Source organism: Tupaia chinensis, unplaced genomic scaffold (genome assembly GCF_000334495.1).
Source record: "Tupaia chinensis unplaced genomic scaffold, TupChi_1.0 Scaffold000355_1, whole genome shotgun sequence".
Taxonomy (NCBI): Eukaryota; Metazoa; Chordata; class Mammalia; order Scandentia; family Tupaiidae; genus Tupaia; species Tupaia belangeri.
Window position 1 is genome coordinate 11,743,637 of NW_006159850.1, and position 18,533 is coordinate 11,762,169.

The 18,533-nt window shown below is 37.8% G+C and overlaps 1 protein-coding gene across 2 annotated transcripts in view; it reads right to left on the reverse strand.

The window, feature by feature from the left end:
• Positions 1-18,533, reverse strand: part of CNTNAP4 (contactin associated protein family member 4) — a 278,572-nt gene that overhangs the window by 14,745 nt on the left and 245,294 nt on the right. For both annotated transcript variants that reach the window (XM_027773495.1, XM_006152611.2), the window contains exons 18-21: positions 14,184-14,423; positions 11,531-11,755; positions 9,894-10,027; positions 8,959-9,046 (exon numbers count right to left, since the gene is read on the reverse strand). In XM_027773495.1, coding sequence (XP_027629296.1) covers positions 8,959-9,046; positions 9,894-10,027; positions 11,531-11,755; positions 14,184-14,423 — 687 coding nt within the window. The remainder of the gene's footprint in view (positions 1-8,958; positions 9,047-9,893; positions 10,028-11,530; positions 11,756-14,183; positions 14,424-18,533) is intronic.

The window sequence follows — 18,533 nt, forward strand, 5'->3', positions numbered from 1 at the left end:
CAGTTGAAGTCCTGGACCCCACAGCTTGAAACTCATGCTGGGCGTGAGTGCCTGCATGCCCAAAATCCAGACAGTCAAATAGTGGAGAAGGGATTGTGGTTTGGCCATCTTCCCTTTGGGGTGATTTCTCTCTTTCTGTCTCTCTGTCTCGCTCTGTCTCTCCAGCAAGCACGTATGCCCTGTGGCAAAACTCTCTCTCTCAAAAAAAAAAGAAGAAGCCTCACACAAATTAAGAACATTTTACCTATTTAGAAATTATTGTACAGAAAAACTTCAACCTCTTAACACTTAAAATGGACAGTTAATCAATTAACATTAATTGTTTTAACAGCTGAGATACAGAAAACAAATTCCCTGCAGTTTAAGCATCTTGCATTTTAATGGGGGAGGATGACAATAAACAGAGAAACAAAAATTACATGAGAATTTTAACATGCTAATGCTATGAAAAAAATTAATTAGACAATGTAATGGGTGTATCTAGAACAGAAAATTGTCTCCTTTTTTTTGAGAAGTTTTTGTTAGAGGGCATGTGCTCTCGCCAGACAGACAGAGACAGAGATACAGAAAGCAAGAAATCACCCCCCCCAGGGGGGGATGGCCACGTCACAATCCCTTCCCCTCCATTCTTCTCTCGGGATCTTGGGCAAGCACGCACACGCACCTGGTGTGAGTTTAAGCCACCAGGCCTTGGACTCAAACTGCAGCTGACTACATGGGAGTCCAGCGACATAGCCATTATGCTAACTGCTGGCCTCTAGAATAGAAAATTATCCTGATGGATTGGGTTATTTTTATGAGTTAAAAAAAATTTAATTTGCCAGAGAGCATGTGTGCTTGCCAGAGAGATATAGAGAGAGAGTAAGAGAGAAAACAAGAAAAAAATCCCCTCTGGGGGATGGCCATGCCATATTCCCTTCCCCTCTATCTCACCCTCCTTTCAAAATTTTGGGCATGTACCAAAGCACCAAGAAGAAACTTCCCCTCCTCACCCAACCTTAGGAAAGAGAGGACTTGGCCCAAATTTCTGGTCATCCTCAGCTGCTGGAGAAACAGAGAAAATGGATATGTTGATGTTTTCCAATGCTGACCTTCTCCGTGGGGTCCAGGGATCTGAGTAAGGCAAACATTCCCTAGGAGGCACGCAATTCATATTCTCTCCCTGAGATTTTTCTCTGCTAAACCTCAAATTCTCTCCAACCTAGAAAGCAGGGAGCATCACAACTGCTTCTTCACTGGCACCTTGTTTGCTGGGCTGGATCAATAACCTCTTATTTCAGGAGCATCCATGGGTTGGAGTTCAACTGGGAGTTGGAGAGAGGGAACTACTGGGTCATCAGAGAAGTCATTACATATTTTTCTGTTCTTCTATGCAACAATGCATCATGACTTTTCTGATGATGCCATATGTGAGACTTAACAGCCGTCTTCCCCAAATTCAGTTCAAAGTTAACAGTTAAACATATCTGCTATGACAATTATGGTGATAACATTCATAAACAAAACTGTGTATCTTTCCTATTATCTGACTCCTGAAACGCCATTGTAGAGTAAAGGGTTTGGAAAGGGAAGGTGGTAAAAAGGACCAAAGACAAACGTATCACGCTTCCCAGAAAGAGAGATGAAAAACAATCATGTTTTGGATGTTTCTGGCCATAAACATATTTAATTGACAGATATTTAGTTGTTCTTGCCTGCTAAAGAAAAAATAATAACCTTCAACAGTGTATTCCAACAAAGCGAAAGACTTTTGCTTGTGTAATGAAGAAATCTTTAAGTAAAAGGTCTACAAGAAAAATAGGATACCAAGTAATTAGAGTCTTGGGAGGCACTGTTCTATCCAGAGGAAGCATTGTTTCTAGAAAGACGGAATGCGAAATGTAAGGACAATTACAAGCAGTGCTTCCTGACAATTCCTGTGACTCTCATAGCCATGTACTCAGAAAACAACCACACGTAGTTTATAATGCCATGCTTATGAAAAGAAGCCATCTCAAAAAAAGGATTTTGGGGCCAGCAGGTGGCATGGTGGTTAAGCCTCTGAATCCCATGTGGTCAACTCCATACTTGGAGTCCTGGACCCAGCGACTTAAAAAACACACTGGGTACATGTGCATGCACGCCCAAAATCTGGAGATGAAAATGAAGGAGAAGGAACCACAGTGTGCTAACCCCCTAGGGTTGATTTCTCACTTTCCCTTTCTCAGTCTCTCTCTCTCTCTCTCTCTCTCTCCAGTGAGCTCGTGTGTCCTATGGCAAAAATCTTAATTAAAAAAATCTAAGTATCTTTAACCTATAAAGATAATAAAGCTTGCCAGGAAATGACACAGTGAATCAAAGGAGAAACCAGGGCTAAGGCCAAGCAGTGCGCGTGTACTATAACGTTTAATTACACCAAGGACTCTGCAACAGGGTTACGGGAAAAGCAAACCGGCAAGCAGACAGCATACACGAGGTGGATAAAAGACCAGTTTTTCATTAAAGGGATTAATTTGCCAGCCAAACCTACCGCTCTGAGATAGAATCTTGAAAACCCAACCAATACAAAAGCCATTGAGGTGTAGCTATCTCATGATAATATGTGTGCTTCAGTTTTGCTTTCGGCGTAACGGGTCTCATTCTAAATGCCATTTGGCGAGATATTTGCAAAATCGCAGTGTCCTTAAGTAATCTAATTAAACTTTCTTACGTACCTCTTTGGCTTTGAAATAGGTTTTACTTAAAATATCCCTGAGATTGAAGCCAGTTCCTAAAGCTCTTCTGAGGAGATTCAGTAGACATCCTCTTCCCTCAGACCGCACCCTTTATTTACATCTGGCCTCAATTGCCACGGCAGAAACCCGAGTGTATTTCCTGGCTCCACAGGCTCCGAGGAGATAAATGATCCCTGTGGGTCATTGCCTCTAAATATACCAAAGCTACCGCTTAGAACAAGTGAAAACAATCTTCAGGCTTTTAGAATACTCTTCTAACATAAAATCCAATTCGTGAACAGATTCAGAACTTAACAATGAGTTTTGCACATAAAAACCAAACATAGCATGACCTATTAATTACAGGAGAATAAAAACTGTGTTTATCTGATGCAGCCTGCTTTTTTCCACTATCACCAAGTTACCCTGGTCAGTATTCTTGCACCATTATGTACTTGACGTAACAAGTAACAGACAGGAATTGTAAACTTTACTCAGCCTTTGAACAGTGGTTTTTTTGTTTTTTTTTCAGTCATTTTTTACAAGGAATTAAATTATATCATTATTGAAAATGTGGGTGCATTTTCCCAGGATGGTTTTATAGTTTTAAGGTCATATTGGGTTGTTGGAAAAGTCATGATGTATTTTTTCGTGTTTCTCCATGCAAAACGTGTCATGACTTTTCCAATGACCCAATATAATTACCTTGAGTAAGTATGTATGTATGTATGTATGTATGTATGTATTTATTTGAGGTGGGGGAACTGTGATTCAAAAGAAGCTTAATGAATTAGCAAAATAACTTTACATGCACCTATACCCTTTGATTAATTGCATCTTAGAGAGATCTCCTTTTATACAACTATCCAGTAAACATTTCCTGTAAGGAAGCTGATGGACAAATCATTCACTTTGGCACTAGAACTTATGCATGTTGGGAACACCATACTAAATAAGCAACATTAGGCTGTCTGCCTTTTTCACAGAGGACTAAAATGAAATGAATTGCTTTTTCTCCATCCTCCAGTACTGCTTTATACAAACGAGGATGACCTATAGCAATAAATTTGTACCATCATCACCACTAACATCATACTAATAAATATCAAGTAAGAGGGTAGTTCCTGAGTAAAATACCAAACTGCTCTGGAGTCTATCACTAATCCTCTGTTACACTTAATGGACAACACTTGCAGAATCCAAATTCCACTACTCTCACTCTGACCTGTTCACTTGGGTTGTCCTCAGACTGACTTACCCAGCATCTCCTGCTGTGGCTGTGACCTCTCTCCACTTCAAAGGTTCTGCCTCTGCACCCCGGGCAATCCCTTCTCCTCTCTCTTTTCCATAAATGCCTGTTCTTTAATAAATTCAGTACTCATTAGCTGAAATGCTTGACCATGACTTTATTTTTTACTTACTCTTGCTATAGGCACATTTTAAAGCATGTCGGTCATTTTTTTTTTTTTTTGAGAGGTTTTTGCTATAGGGCGCGTGCGCTCGCCAGACAGAGAGAGAGAGACAGAGAGTAGAAAGCGAGAAACCACCCCCGCAAGATCTCAGGATCTTGGGCACACATGCACACGCACACAGCGTGAGTTTAAGCCATTGGGTCCGGGACTCGAACCACAGTCAACTACGTGGGAGTCCAGTGACATAGCCATTACGCTAACTGCTGGTCCCAAAGCATGTTGGTCATTTTTAACACAACTGCAGTTGGCCATGTAGGAGTGCAGTAACATAACCACTATACCATCTGCTGACCCCGAGCTCTGGTTTTTATTATGCTTGATTGCCACATGGAAGTGATGAGAGTAACAACATTGTCAGGAAAGCCCTTGCCTACCCCACATGATCATATGTGCCTTTGACAAACATCCCAGCTTCTCCCTCATCATTTTCTCCATAATCAAAATGAGGCAATATGTTTCTTTTAGCATCATGAATATTCGTTGGGTTGGGACATGGCACTTCTGATCTATGTTCATGTATTTTGATTCAGAGCAATGGTGTTTTTAAGTTTCTAGGTCTAGCTACTTCAAATTGTTAGGCAAACCCTCTGGAATCTATTAAAGCCTTCACAAGGATGAATTCACACTAAGCCCTCAATAGTCTGTGACATTTTAATTATTAAAAAATAAAAAATTTAAAAATAAATAGATCTGATGAATAAACTCACTCACTCTCTCTCTCTCTCTCTCTCTCTCTCTCTCTCTCTCTCTGCTCTAATTTGTACTTCCCTTTAAAAACTTGCTTTTAAAATAACAGATCCATTATCCTGGGAGTTATTTTACAATATGTTTACAAAATCATAGTACCCTTAACTTAACTTGGTCACCTTTTTTCCTCACCTCTGAAGGTGTAAGCAAGTTAAGCAGACAGGATTCCTGGTATATTGGAGATAGTTCTTTAAAAACCTCAGAGGAGATTGAGAAGACATCCTTTCCCTCGTCACTGCATACTTTATTACATCTGGCCTAAATCTCCACTGACGTAATTTGAGGGTTCTTCTTGGCTTTGTAGCCTCAGCAGAAAGAAATGATCATTATGGGCCATCACATGATATACAAAAGCTACCACTCGGAATGACAAAAACAGTCATCTTGCTTTTACTTAAATACATCAGATAACTATTCTAATATATAGAAGTATATAGGCATAGACTCAGGGTTTAATTTTACAGTGACTTATGACTATGAAAAGTAAATGCAATGTAACTTATTGATAATGCGAAGCTCTGAACTGAGATGCTCAACTAAAACGTTGCTCTTTCCACAACAGCTCTGAATTTCTGTTACATTATTATTGTTGTAATTATTCTTCCTATATTTTAAATGTTATAAGGAATTATAGATGGTTAACATGGCATCACAGTATAGTTTGATATATTTTTTGTAAAAAGATTTTTGCTATAGGACATGTGTGCTTGCCAAAGACACAGAGCGAGACAGAGAGACAGTGAGAAACTACTCCCCCAGGTGGGATGGCCACGCTGCAATTCCTTCTCTTTCTCCCCCGCCTCCTCTCAGAATTTTGAGTACGCGTGCACATGCACCTTGCGTGAGTTTTAAGCCATTGGGTCTGGGACTCAAACGGCAGTTGACTACATGGAGTTCAGTGATGCAACCATTTCACCATCTGCTGGTCATGATATTATTAAAATTCATCCACCTTGCTCTCTGTTTATTAGTAATGTATGTAAACAGTATCCAAAATGCAACATTATCCTCATGATTTTTCTTAAGTTTATGAAAAGAATACCAGAGAAAGTTGAGAGAGAGAAAACATTTCCTTTATTTCTGAGTTTCCATCTCAAGAAGCAGTAGAAGCTCTTACTAAGTTTTTTTTTGTTGAAAATGTATGCAAATAATAACTATTAAAAAAATGACCAAATGTGCCAAGGTCATGCCTCCCATTGGCTGCTCCCACCACTAGTTTATCACAGCAAGGAATTCAACATGGGCCCATTCCTGGAAACACCTGGCTTCTATGAAGACTAGTTAGACTCAAGAGCTCCCCAAGGACTACATTAAACCTTTCTTAGATGTACAGTGGCTTAGGACACTTACCCCAGTTTGCTCATCCCTCCCCTGCTAACTTCATAATGGCCTCTCTAACAGCTGAGAGCCACAGGGAAGTAGAGGAACCCCATAGTTAAGACATTTTGGGTTTTGTTACTGCTGCTGTTTGTCTGTTTAAATTTTTTAAAATTTCTCTTTGGCTTCCAAGTTATGCCATAGTTATAAATGGAGTAAAACTCTCTAATGTTATGAGGGAAAAAATTATGTCAAAATACTTTAGTTACATATTCAAAACTAAATAGTCAGTTAATAGAAATGAATGTCTTATCTCTACAGTGGCCTTAAACAGCTATAAATATTTCCAAATACCAATTATGAAATAACTAAATATTTTGGCTTTTGTTTTTAACTGAGGGCCTCGTCACTGTTCCTATACATTGGAAGTTTAATCTGAAACTAATATGCACATGCACAGACTTAAAATTAATAGTCTTATCTGTTAGTTAGACATGAGAGGCTAGGATTTGAATCAACTTAAAAACTATGAACTAAAGTAGAACCATCATTTCCTATCAACTGTGTTATTGACTATACCATTATACATTCTTGGAGCAAAGATATAAAAGTCAGTATTAAATAGCTGGATTTATATAATTAACACTGCGAAATTCACTAGGAATTTTTAAGTTAAGGTCCAAAATATCTAAATAGTACTTTGTATGTACATTTTGGATCTACTACAGCATACTGGAAGAATATTGCAATTCATGGTATTTCCCCTGTTTGTTTGAAGAACAAGAGCACATAATTTTGGTGCTCATCATAGTACTTGAAAGCCTATAAATATTTATAAGTTTAACTATTAACCTTCTCAAGGGCCAATATTTTGATCATTCACCCATGGGTTTAATCAAACAGTCTCAAGATTCTGAGATTATGTACAAGGAACATAAGGAATGATTAATCGAGGTACAAATAAAAGGTCAAAAAATAAAATACTTCATTTACCATCTTAGACAAAATATTGCAGATTAGTGTTGAATATCAGACTAGGAATGAAAACCAGATTCTAGGAAGCCCCCAAATCTAAAAAGCCCCCACCATCAAATAGTGTGAAATATCACCACTCTTCAAAATGTATTCACAGTTGAAAAGAAACTCTCTTTAAATTCAGTACCATTTTCAATTTAGTCCTTGTTGGCAAGTATAAAAACATGCAAACATATTTGGATGTTGAAGTGACAACAGGATGTGTCTACTTCACTGCTGTTATCAGAAGTAATTATTGGAAATAAGTAAGAATTATAAAACGGCCAGCCCGTGGTGTGGTGGTAAAGGCAGTTAGATCCCATGTGGCTGACTGTAGTTTAAGTCCTGGATCCAGCACCTTGAAAAACACACTAGGTGGGGAACTAGCAGTTAGCGTAATGGGTATGTCGCTGGTCTCCCACGTAGTCGACCACGGTTCGTGTCTCGGACCCAGTGGCTTAAAACTCACGCCAGGCGCGTGTGCGTGCGTGCCCAAGATCCCGAGAGGAGAATGGAGGAGAAGGGATTGCGGCGTGACCATCCCCCCTGGGGGGGGTGATTTCTCGTTTTCTGTCTCTCTGTCTCTCTCTGTCTGTCTGGCGAGCGCACGCGCCCTATAGTGAAAACGCCCTAAGAGGAAAAACCTCTAAAAAAAAAAAAAAAAAAAAAAAAAAAAAAACACTAGGTGCATGTGTGTGCATGCCCAAGATTCTGAAAGGAGGAAGAAACAGAGAAGGGATTGTAGCATGACCATCCCCCATGGTGGTGAATTCTCACTTTTCCCTTCTCTTTCTCTCTGTCTCTCTTCAGTGAGCACATGCACCCTTTGGCAAATTAATTCCTAAAAAGTAATAAAACATTTAGTTTGAGTTCGAGCAAGAGTACCTGCCAACTCCAATCCTGCAAGAGCAAGCAAGATCCAAGCCTTAACCTGCAGCCTATTTACTAAATGGAAGAAAGACAATGAATTTCTCCTTTTTTTTTTTTTTGTAACCTAATCTTACTTTAATCATGAAACAAAGAATTTTATATTTGGCATCTGACTGACATACTTTCCCATTCGACCCTTAGTATTTGATACCTTGCAATAGTGAGTATAAGGATTCTACTGCACTTCATTGTGCTGAATTGACATGTGACCGAGACCAGAGTGATCTTACTATTAAAAAAGGAAGCTCACTCATCCTGCAGGTAACCCCTATTCATGATTGCATGTGCCTTTACCTTCATGATTACTCACTTCATAATTAAAATAAGACAAGACATCTGCACAGTATGATGAATTTTCTGTTTGTGTGTGTGCCTAAGGGTGTGTGTGTGTGTGTGTGTGTGTGTGTGTGTGTAATGTGGCTCTTTTGCTTTTAACTTATTTATTTATTTATTTATTTTTATATACATTCAATGACACTGTTTAGCCTATGAAGTGAACATTTCAATGTGTGAACATTTCTCCCCAGTCTAGTTGATCAAAATATCAACAGATAACACCACAGCTCCCTGATCCGTCGATGCTCTGTCTCTGTATCCCTCCTCCAAATGTCCTTCCCTAGGCCCCACTCCTCCACACACACACCTCATCTGACATTCACACCCATCTCTTGTGTTTGTATATCTTTTAGTCAGTTTCGGTCATAGAGTGCAGACACTTGGTATACGGCTCTTTTGATCTGTGCTTACGTAGTGAGATTAGGGGAAAGGGTGTTTCTTGTACTTACCTGACATCCTGCCCAGTGTCAGAGATTTGACTGCACTGAATTCTGTACCTGATGACAGACGCACCTGTTTCCTCATATTCTGGTCAACCTACAACATTGTCATATAAGGTACGAACATCCAGAGAGATGCCATTTTGTTGAGAAGACAGGAAACAAATGAAGACAAAATAAAATGATGAAAAGAGCAATTGTTAATATGGCTCCAAAGGTTTAAAAAGAACAAATTTTGAAGAGCAAACACTTGAGAAAGGTGAATATTATTTTCTAAACTATTTCTAGACTACTGTCAGTTATCACTGCACCCCATCTTCTAGCCCCTTATGTCATTTTCTTTTTCTTCCCATATAAAGAATTCAAAATTGATAGAACCAACAACAACAACAACAAAAAGTTATTTTCTACCTTGATACTTCCATTTAGCTTGGTATTTACTTGAGTCAGGTAGCTAAAATTTTTTCTTCTATGCAAAGTGCCAAAACATTAGTGCTTTTCTTCAAAAGCTGGAGGAATGAATAATTCCACTTTTCTTGCTATGACTTGGATCATTTTAAAACATTTATTCTGATATTGCAGCCATATTTTCTGTCCTAGCATAACTGTTGCATTTATATCCATCTAAAGTAAACTGGATTCATTGGAATAGCAATGAACCTACCAGAGACAGAACAGAATCATTTCCTCACTGAGCAAAGTAAAGCAGATGGGGGGCGGGGGGAGTCATGTAAAGTACAGGACATTGATAATATCTTGGGGGAAAATGTATTGCTAAAAAAAAAGAAGAAAAAAAAAAAAACAGAACCTGTCCACATTTGATGATCTGCCTCTGGTCTATAGAAGACCCATGAAAAGGATCTTTCATTATCAAACTTCTATAAATACTTCATAATTGGGAGTTACAAATTCAACTGTTGCTTCTGTTACATTTACTGTGTTACCTCCATGAAAACCAAGCCTTCTTCTCTGTTAATCTCCACGTGGTGAAGTTGCCCATCAGCCATGTTTTTTAAATCAAAGTTAACAACACCAGGTTCTTGATATCTATTTAGCTTGTATCTGATCTGCAAACTTCCTAAAGTAGAGGGAAAATGTTATATTTTTAGTTAAAAGTTTACTTTCAGAACTACTTAGAAAAACGAGGAGTCATTTCATTGTCATTATAAATTCATTTCTGGGGAAAATTCACAGTAGTTCACTTATATATGCCATCTAATCATAATCCTAGAGGTCAGTTTCTAAGGGCAATTGCAGTATTTTCAAAATCAAGACCAAGCATGTTGCTCATAGCAGTCTCTTTCCTGTAAATCTTTCATTTCTACCCTAAAAGTCAACTTGGATTAACCATATGTAAATCTGTACATTAGCTTCTAACTTGAAAAAAGAAAGATTAAGTATTTCTGAAATGCTAAACTTTTATGTAATATTACAATAATATTCTGTTTCTGTAATCCTATCTTTCAAAAAGTCTATCTCACATAACGAAAGTACAGTTGATTCATGGAATTATTATAAGCAGATGTTTTATCAAAGATGAGAACATTTTCCAAATGGTCATGGTCACAGACTTTGGAAATGAAATTAGGGGAAAAGGTTTTTAAACCAAAAAAAACTTAGAACTAATCCTACTAAATTTCCTGCAGAAATATTGATTTGTTTATTCAACAAGATACCTGCTAATTTAACAAAGAAACATCCTAATACAGAGATAAGCTTCAAGTTCAAAATGTAAAATGAGGATAAGTAGACTTTTGTACAGTATTATTTTTAATTTAGTGTTCAGTTCCCTTGGGCCACATTTCATTTAGTTAACATGATGTATTCATGTGTGTGTATGTTTGCTTTTCTCATCCTGAGAATTCATTTCTAAAATTTTTTATCTTTAATCCACATACAGGGAAGAGAAAAATAACAGTAAGTGGGTTTTTTGTGACAAGGTTTCTGTAGCAACAGGCATCCTAATCCAAGTGCCATTACCCTACATATATTATATTGGGTTGTTAGAAAAGTCATGCACGTTTTTGCATAGAAAAAACATAGGAAAATATGTCATGACTTTTCTGACAACCCAATATATATTGATACAGTATTTGTCATGACCATTTTATTGCCTATAATTAGGATCAATAAGTGATTTTGTGAACATTTTCTCATACATAATGCTGATTTATTAAAACTCCCTTAGTACTTCTTGACGTGGATTGGAAGGAAGTATTTGTTATATACAATAAGACATCTTATTTCAAAATGAACCCCAAACTTACACTCATATTCACATGGAATAGTATAGAACCTCTAACAGTAATACAATATGATAAGTATCCATATAAATAAATTAGAATTTCACAATGCATATGGAAAATTATCAAACTTACAAAGATATGTTATTTTAATTACTCAAAATAATCCCTTTAAATTCATAGGATAGTACTGGGGGAAAATAATAATAATACCAAAAAAGAGGCACACACTTTTTCCTTGTTGGTAGTTCAAGAGGCAAGAACACAAGGATGATTCCTATTATTACAGTTCTAATGTTCTAATCCGATTTTCTCTCTCTCATTTAAAAAGCACTCACCGTTTTTGGCAATGATAACTGAAAGGTATTCTTTGTAAAAGAAGCTCACATGAAGCAGTAGACTTGGTGTTCGTGTTGTTCGGAAGCTAAATTTGATCATTTCTCTGCTCAGCTTCATATCACCATGAAATGAAGCAGCGTGGGAGCTGGCGTTTTTACTTAAGGAATAATTTTCTTGAAAATTGTAAATCACAGAAGAGCCAGATCCAAAATATGCAGAAATCTCTGAAACGACATGCACATTTTATGTCAACAAATTTAAATACAAGGATCTTGTTTGGTTATATTAATTGATACCTTATTTTGCCTAAAAGTAATCAGGTGCATAGTTAAAACTAGAATTGGATAATACGATAAATTACTAGAGTTTTCATAATGGCCCTTGAAATGGTTTTATATTAGAATGACATATAATTAATTCACTAGTATAACTTTACAAGGGAAGGCTTAATGCTCTCTTATCTGAGTTCAGAGCTAAACCAGGCTTCTGGTCTCCTTGACTTTCTTATTTGCATTTTAACTCTCATCTATTACTTTATAGATAGGAGCTGGTCTTTCTGGAATAGTTAGAAGAAAAGGAAGTTTGAGGGACTCTTTTCCAGGATCAACAGGCATTTTTCCTTAGGTCTAAAGAAAGTCTCTACCATCTAAATAATGTATAGTGACTAAATGTAGAAATAATAATAATAATAAAAGAAAAAAATTTAAAAGACAATAAAAAAGAAATACAATAAACACTTTCTAATATTTATCATGCACCATGAGCAGAAAGTTAAGTCTAGCATCAATACAAAAGAATGAAATTGGCATTTGCTTGGCAGGGATCAGCAAAGGAATTATCCGGCCTCTTTTAAACCATCATATGAAGGCATAGTGTTATATTAGTATGAGATTAATATCAAAAATCTGCACACACAAACACACACACACACACACACACACACACACACCTCAGATATATATGTATGAAAATGAAGAGGATGGTGAAAGAGATGATTATTTCTCTATTCTTAACATTGGCTTCTCCCCATTCCTAAAAAGAACTGGCTGTTGAATCCAAGACAGAGATGATATTACTGACAAATATAACCATGTCTTGATTCCCTTGGCATTTGGGGGATTTTGTCTGTTTTATTACTTTTGTTATCTATAATATGCTCGTATATTAAATACAGTATGTGGATGTAGATGATAACATTCCTCATTACACTTAGCGAGATGAAATGCAACTTATTTATATCCAGCAAAGGAAGACATGTTCTTATGAAGAAGTTTTAACTCTAACTTTAAACATGGAAACTCTCCTAGTATGGTTCTGGCAATGTGTGATTATTATCACAGTTGATTTTTAAATCATAGCTATTCCTGATAAAAGTAGACAGCTTGAAAAGTGCATTTTTGCCAATTTTTCATTAACTAATTCCAATACTTTCTTCACAAATTAGAAGTTGCTTCAATTTGGAGCCTCCAATTTTTGCTGGCCTCTTTTAGGAAAAGGTTCAGAAGTCCAAATTCAGTTGAATAAAGTAATTGAATTGAAATTGAATGTCAGTTTTCTAGAAAACCTATGAAAGTATAATGAATGTTTGTATATTCAGAGAAGTCTGTCCAGAACACTTAATACTAACATGTAGTTCTTTCCTTCTTCCATGACATAGATTGGTAAATTAGAGAAGCTGAAAAATATTTTGCTATTTTTATTTCATCCATCCATTTTCAAATGGCATATAGCAAACTGTCTTACTATGCATCAATATTTAATGTCAAAGTTATTTATATTCCTGGCCAAAAGATGTGCAAAACCCCAAAAATACAAACTATGCTTCTAAATTCCTGTGCATTGTGAAGATAATTACCAAAAATAACAATAATGCCTTGGATAATTTTTAAATGGAGACCTGCTCCATGGAGCAGGTTGTTGACCGTCATCTCATTTATGAGAATCGGCATTAGAAACAAAAAAGATTGAGCAGCGAACACTGTCAGACACCTGGAGATGACTATTAGTGGATTTATCAGCCACAGACACTCATTTTCAAGAATTGAGTCCAATAGCTAAGTAACAAAATATGACTGGCATAAACAGATGTTTTGCAAGGAAGTTTGGAAATGGAAATAGGAAATATTTTTGTTTCAAATAACTACACAGAAAATATAAATGAGAAGAAGCCCTGTTAAGAAAACCCTGCAGTAATATATTAGAAACATGGTTCTTTTAGCATGATGGCTGCTAGGAACCAAGGAAGCAGAAGTTCCAATGGCCAAATGGCAAGACCAACTTAATCCAAAGAAATCTCCAGGCTGTGAAGAGGTGCCAAGTGAAAAAGAAAGTGCTCGACTCTCTGGGAGAAGATCTGAGCATCCTCCAGAAGTTTCCCAGAGCAAACTGTGTGGTGTGTAGACAGTGTTGAGTGCAGAAGAGGCAGGGCTTCAACTCCTATAAAAGTAGCATCTTGACTCCCATTCAGGTAGAAGGTAACTTTAGAGTATTAGCTTCCCCTTCTCCTCTCTTTGTGCTAAGAACAAAGTTTTATTGTTACACCAAACCTGGCCTTCTGTGATCTGCATAAATGGTACCACGGAGAACAGAACCTCGAGAATCCCAGCCCACGAGGGATACGTTTTCTTGTTAGAGTATCCATGTCACACTTACCATCTGAGCAGAATGGCCCTGTGTATGCAGAGAACGTGCAGTCACAGTGGATCCCGCTAGGCTTTTCTCTGCATTTCCCTTCATTGCGACACAACTTTCCATAGCTGCTGCAATGTCCTCCACAACCTGGCTGCACCCCTGGGGTCACCTGGGCTCGTTCTTCCAAATCCAGGGCCAGCCCATTCAACTGCAGAGACCGAATGCAGCCCAGAAAGCCTCGCTGTCTGGTGGCCGTTCCACCTAAAAGGAAAATACTGCAAATGGAAACATGTTCCCAGGTGTTGTATTTGGGATTTAAAGACCAAACAAATCCAAAGCCTTACAGAGAAGAGCAAAAAATTGGATGAGCAAATATAATTTTGGAAACATAATTTGTGACCCAATGTAGACCTCAAAAAGATAAAACACAATTCAATGTTTTCAAATTGAGTTTGTTAAACATTCATTTTAAAAAGAGAGATATATTAAGCTTTAAATTAGGATTTTTTTTAAGTCTCTTTATTTCAAATAACAGAAGGAAGATCATACCTTGCTTTCATTCACAGTGACAGTGATATGGGTCCTTGTGCTTGAAAGGCCAAAGATGGGACACCTGCCCACAGGGATGTTTGGGGTCTCTGAGATTGAGAATGAGGATCAAACTCAATTAGTGTTTCTGAATAAATTAATTGTATATCTGTGGATAATGAAATACCATGAAAAGAAACTTAAAAGAATTCCTGACAGAGGCCAGACAGTGGTGCAATGGTAAAACATGACACTCTGAGAGGCTGACCCACATGGGAAGGTTTTGAGTTCACATCTGAAAATGTCCTTGAATGTGCTAGGTTTATGTGTGCCCATGATCTGATCCTGGCTGAGGCTGGGGGAGGATCATGGTATCGAGACCCTGTTCGGGTGTGCTCTCTCTCTCTTCTTTGTCTCACTCAGTCAAACAAGACATAAATAAATAAACTTAAAAAACCAATTCCTGAGAATTTTGAACTCTAATGCTATTTAGAATTCAGATTTATAATGGTCTCTATCCAAATTGTTGTAATTAAATGTCTGTATTGAAATGCTTCAGTTTACATCATTTGTGCCTCTTTAGTGAAGGTTACAGAGAGCTTAAGGAGGTGGGTTACATTCTGCTTATCCATCCAGAGGAAGCCGTGGTATGAGTCGAACATACGTCGATCTCAGTTTACGTGAGCATCGCAGGGAAGGCGTGGCTTTCATCACAGTTTCACAATAGCTAGCAGTCTTGTTTCAGTCTTCTGGTATTTACCCAATCTACTGACATCCTTGAAGTCTCTTTCCTGCCCCGAGTCTCAGAACTCCACTCTTTTTTCTTTATCAGAGCTGCTACTCACCTTAGTTTCAAACCTCCTTGACCACTCACTCGGCCAGCTCAGTGGGCTCCAAGAGCTCAGTCTTTGGCTAAGGTTTCCTTCAAATCCTTGCTGGAGTTTCCTTTCCCGGGTAAGCAGCCCGCTGTTCCAGTTTTAGTATTGGCACAGGAACATTTTGGAGGGACCACGTGCCATGAAGACAGGATTAAAGGAGTGTTCCTGGTGTGTTTAATTTACTTCATGGCACAGCACATTAAAGCACAGCAAACAGTCTATAACATACTATAACGCAAAATCACTGGAATGCATTCAACAACACTCCCAATCTCTAATTCAGGGGTTTAGCTCAGTTTGCCAAGAATCATACTAACAACTAAGTAACTTGGGGCCCAACAACAGAGTAAAGTCCATTTTCATCCACTCTAATTTGTTTTTGCATGTTTTTTGTTTGTTTGTTTGTTTGTTTGTTTTAGATGATGACAAACCAGAGGCATGGATTTCAGGGATTGGTCCATGGGTACACCTCAGGAGGTATTGGAATAAACACAGTTAGCAGCAAAGGCAGACGACAACCCACAGGTAACCTTTCATTCCAAGGAAGCTGCTGTTCTTTCAAAACCACAATATGTTGAGAGAAAACGCTTCCATTTTCTTCTATACTCAGATCGTTTCTGCTTTGAATGACATTTCAATTCTCCAAGCTATATTTAGCAGTCTTTGCTGTCTTTATTTGACGCTGGAGGTGCAAAATTATTTGCAATTGATCATGCTGTCAGAAAGCTCACAGTTGACTGATAGATTTCCTAATCACAGGGAAACATGTGATTACCACATGGTGTTAATAATAGAAATAGATACAGGGTAAAGAAAGCAGAGGGTGGTATTATTCTCATTGAGAAAAAAATAGTATATGTATGTGAAATAATTGCTCAAATAGCATTTGTAATAGTGAGAAGAAAATCACCACCCAGCTTTGTAAATAGAACTTCTTAATTCTGTACTTCCAAAGGGTTACTCTTTGCCTCATGACATAGGTTTAAACTACATGTTTCAGTGATCAGGAAACATGATGCCTGGTTAAACATAAACAGCTGTGTCATACATGGTTGAAGATGTTTGCTTTTAGGGATCAAGAACTTTTTATTTTCAGATGTACCTGTTCCGAAAAACACAGTTGATGTAAATAGGACTGAGCTGGAAAGCTTAATTAAAGATTCTAGTGTCTCTCCGGGGTTAGTGTATGTCCAATTAAAATGAGTTACAGTTTGATTAATTGATTCTGGATGTTTCTGCTGAGGTATTATATTTGGAACTGTCTTCCAATTAATTTTCTATCAATTTACCTGCCAAGTTGTATCAGATAGGATGAATTCCAAAACTTTACAAACACCGAGGAGCTTGTGAAACCACTGACTCACCTTGCGATTGAATGTAACTGCATGTGTCCACTGACACCACAGTAGTGAAGCCCTGCCCCTAAATAACTGGGCGAGGTGCTCAGGAGAGACAGAAGTAGCCTTTCCCTGTTGGCCCAATCCTTTTATCACATTAATTACTCTCAGGAAGGCAGTCTAAGTGGTAGATGTTACTGTCATAGAGTAGGAGCTGGTGTTTTTCTACACCAATTTCCTACACTTTTTGTGGCAGGAAGATAGTTATGATTAAACTTTAATTTTTTTAATGTCATATTATCCATGTGTTGTGTTTGAATGTTATTGAGGATTAATTGGGAACAACTGCATAATTTGCCCAGGTGCCTTAGAGGGAAAAAAAATCAAGAATTCCATAGTTTTCTTTCAAATCCAGAGTTAGGACAACTTCCCCTCACAGAGTATAGGAGTTTCCTGACCTTGAGACATGAGAGAGATAGGTAAGGCCTCACACAAAGCACCATAGGGCAGAAAAGAGAGTGAGTGTGCTGGGCCTAGGACCAAGTTAGGAGATTCACATGAAAAGTGATCTTCGTGTATACCATACATTGGATCTTGAGCCCTGTCCCTCTGTAGCCATCCCAGGGAAAGACTTAGCCCTGGAGAAATGGTAACATTAGTTCATGAAGAAGTCAGTGAGACAAAAATGCAGTGAAGGTCTTGCCATGCAATGTCCTAGGAGGATGGGGAGGAAGAGGACTATTGTCCCCACTCTATTTAAAGATCTATTATGGCTAAAAGAGGCAGCTGGAGTAAGCAACATTGTCATGAGCACAAAATTTAGTCACATTTCCCTGAATAAAATTCAGTGGTGAAAACACGTCCCAGAGGTCGTAACAGCAGGGGAGAGTGGGTCTGTTTGGACTTCTCACATGTCACGGCCACACCTGCTCTCTCATTTGTCCCTAGTATAGCCTATTATAAAGAAAAGAACCATTGGCATATTAGTCTCCAGAGATCCCATGTGAATTCTGACTTCAGTCAATGGCCACGGAGATTTACCCAGTGCACACGGAAAAGTATGTAGAACTTTTCAGGCTAATCAGGAAAAAAGGCACCTTGAGGAGGAGAAAGAACATGATGAAAATAAATGATACTGTTATAGTAGAGAAATGGGGCCTTTATTGTACTGAATTGGTAATGGGGGAACACATCTACTTCTAAAGAGCATCAGGCTGAAATAAAAATCATTCAAACATAAGCCTGTTTGATCTGCTCTTCCCATAACTAACTATATTATAGCATATCAAAATATCAAAGTTAAAGAAAACTTAGATATATTATAATTAAGAACTCCTGCTCATAGACACCATGAATATAGGGAAACACAATCAAGTCACAGAGAGGTAGAAAATATATGTAATAAATTCAAATGACAGGGACTTATCCAAAGTACATTAAGAATTAGCACAAATTTATAGAAAAAAAAAATAGAAAGAAAGAAACAACCCTAAAGGAAATAAATAAAATTTTTTTTTTGGAGAGGTTTTCGCTATAGGGCGCGTGCGCTCGTCAGACAGACAGAGAGAGACAGAGAGACAGAAAGTGAGAAATCACCCCCCAGGGGGGATGGCCACGCCACAGTCCCT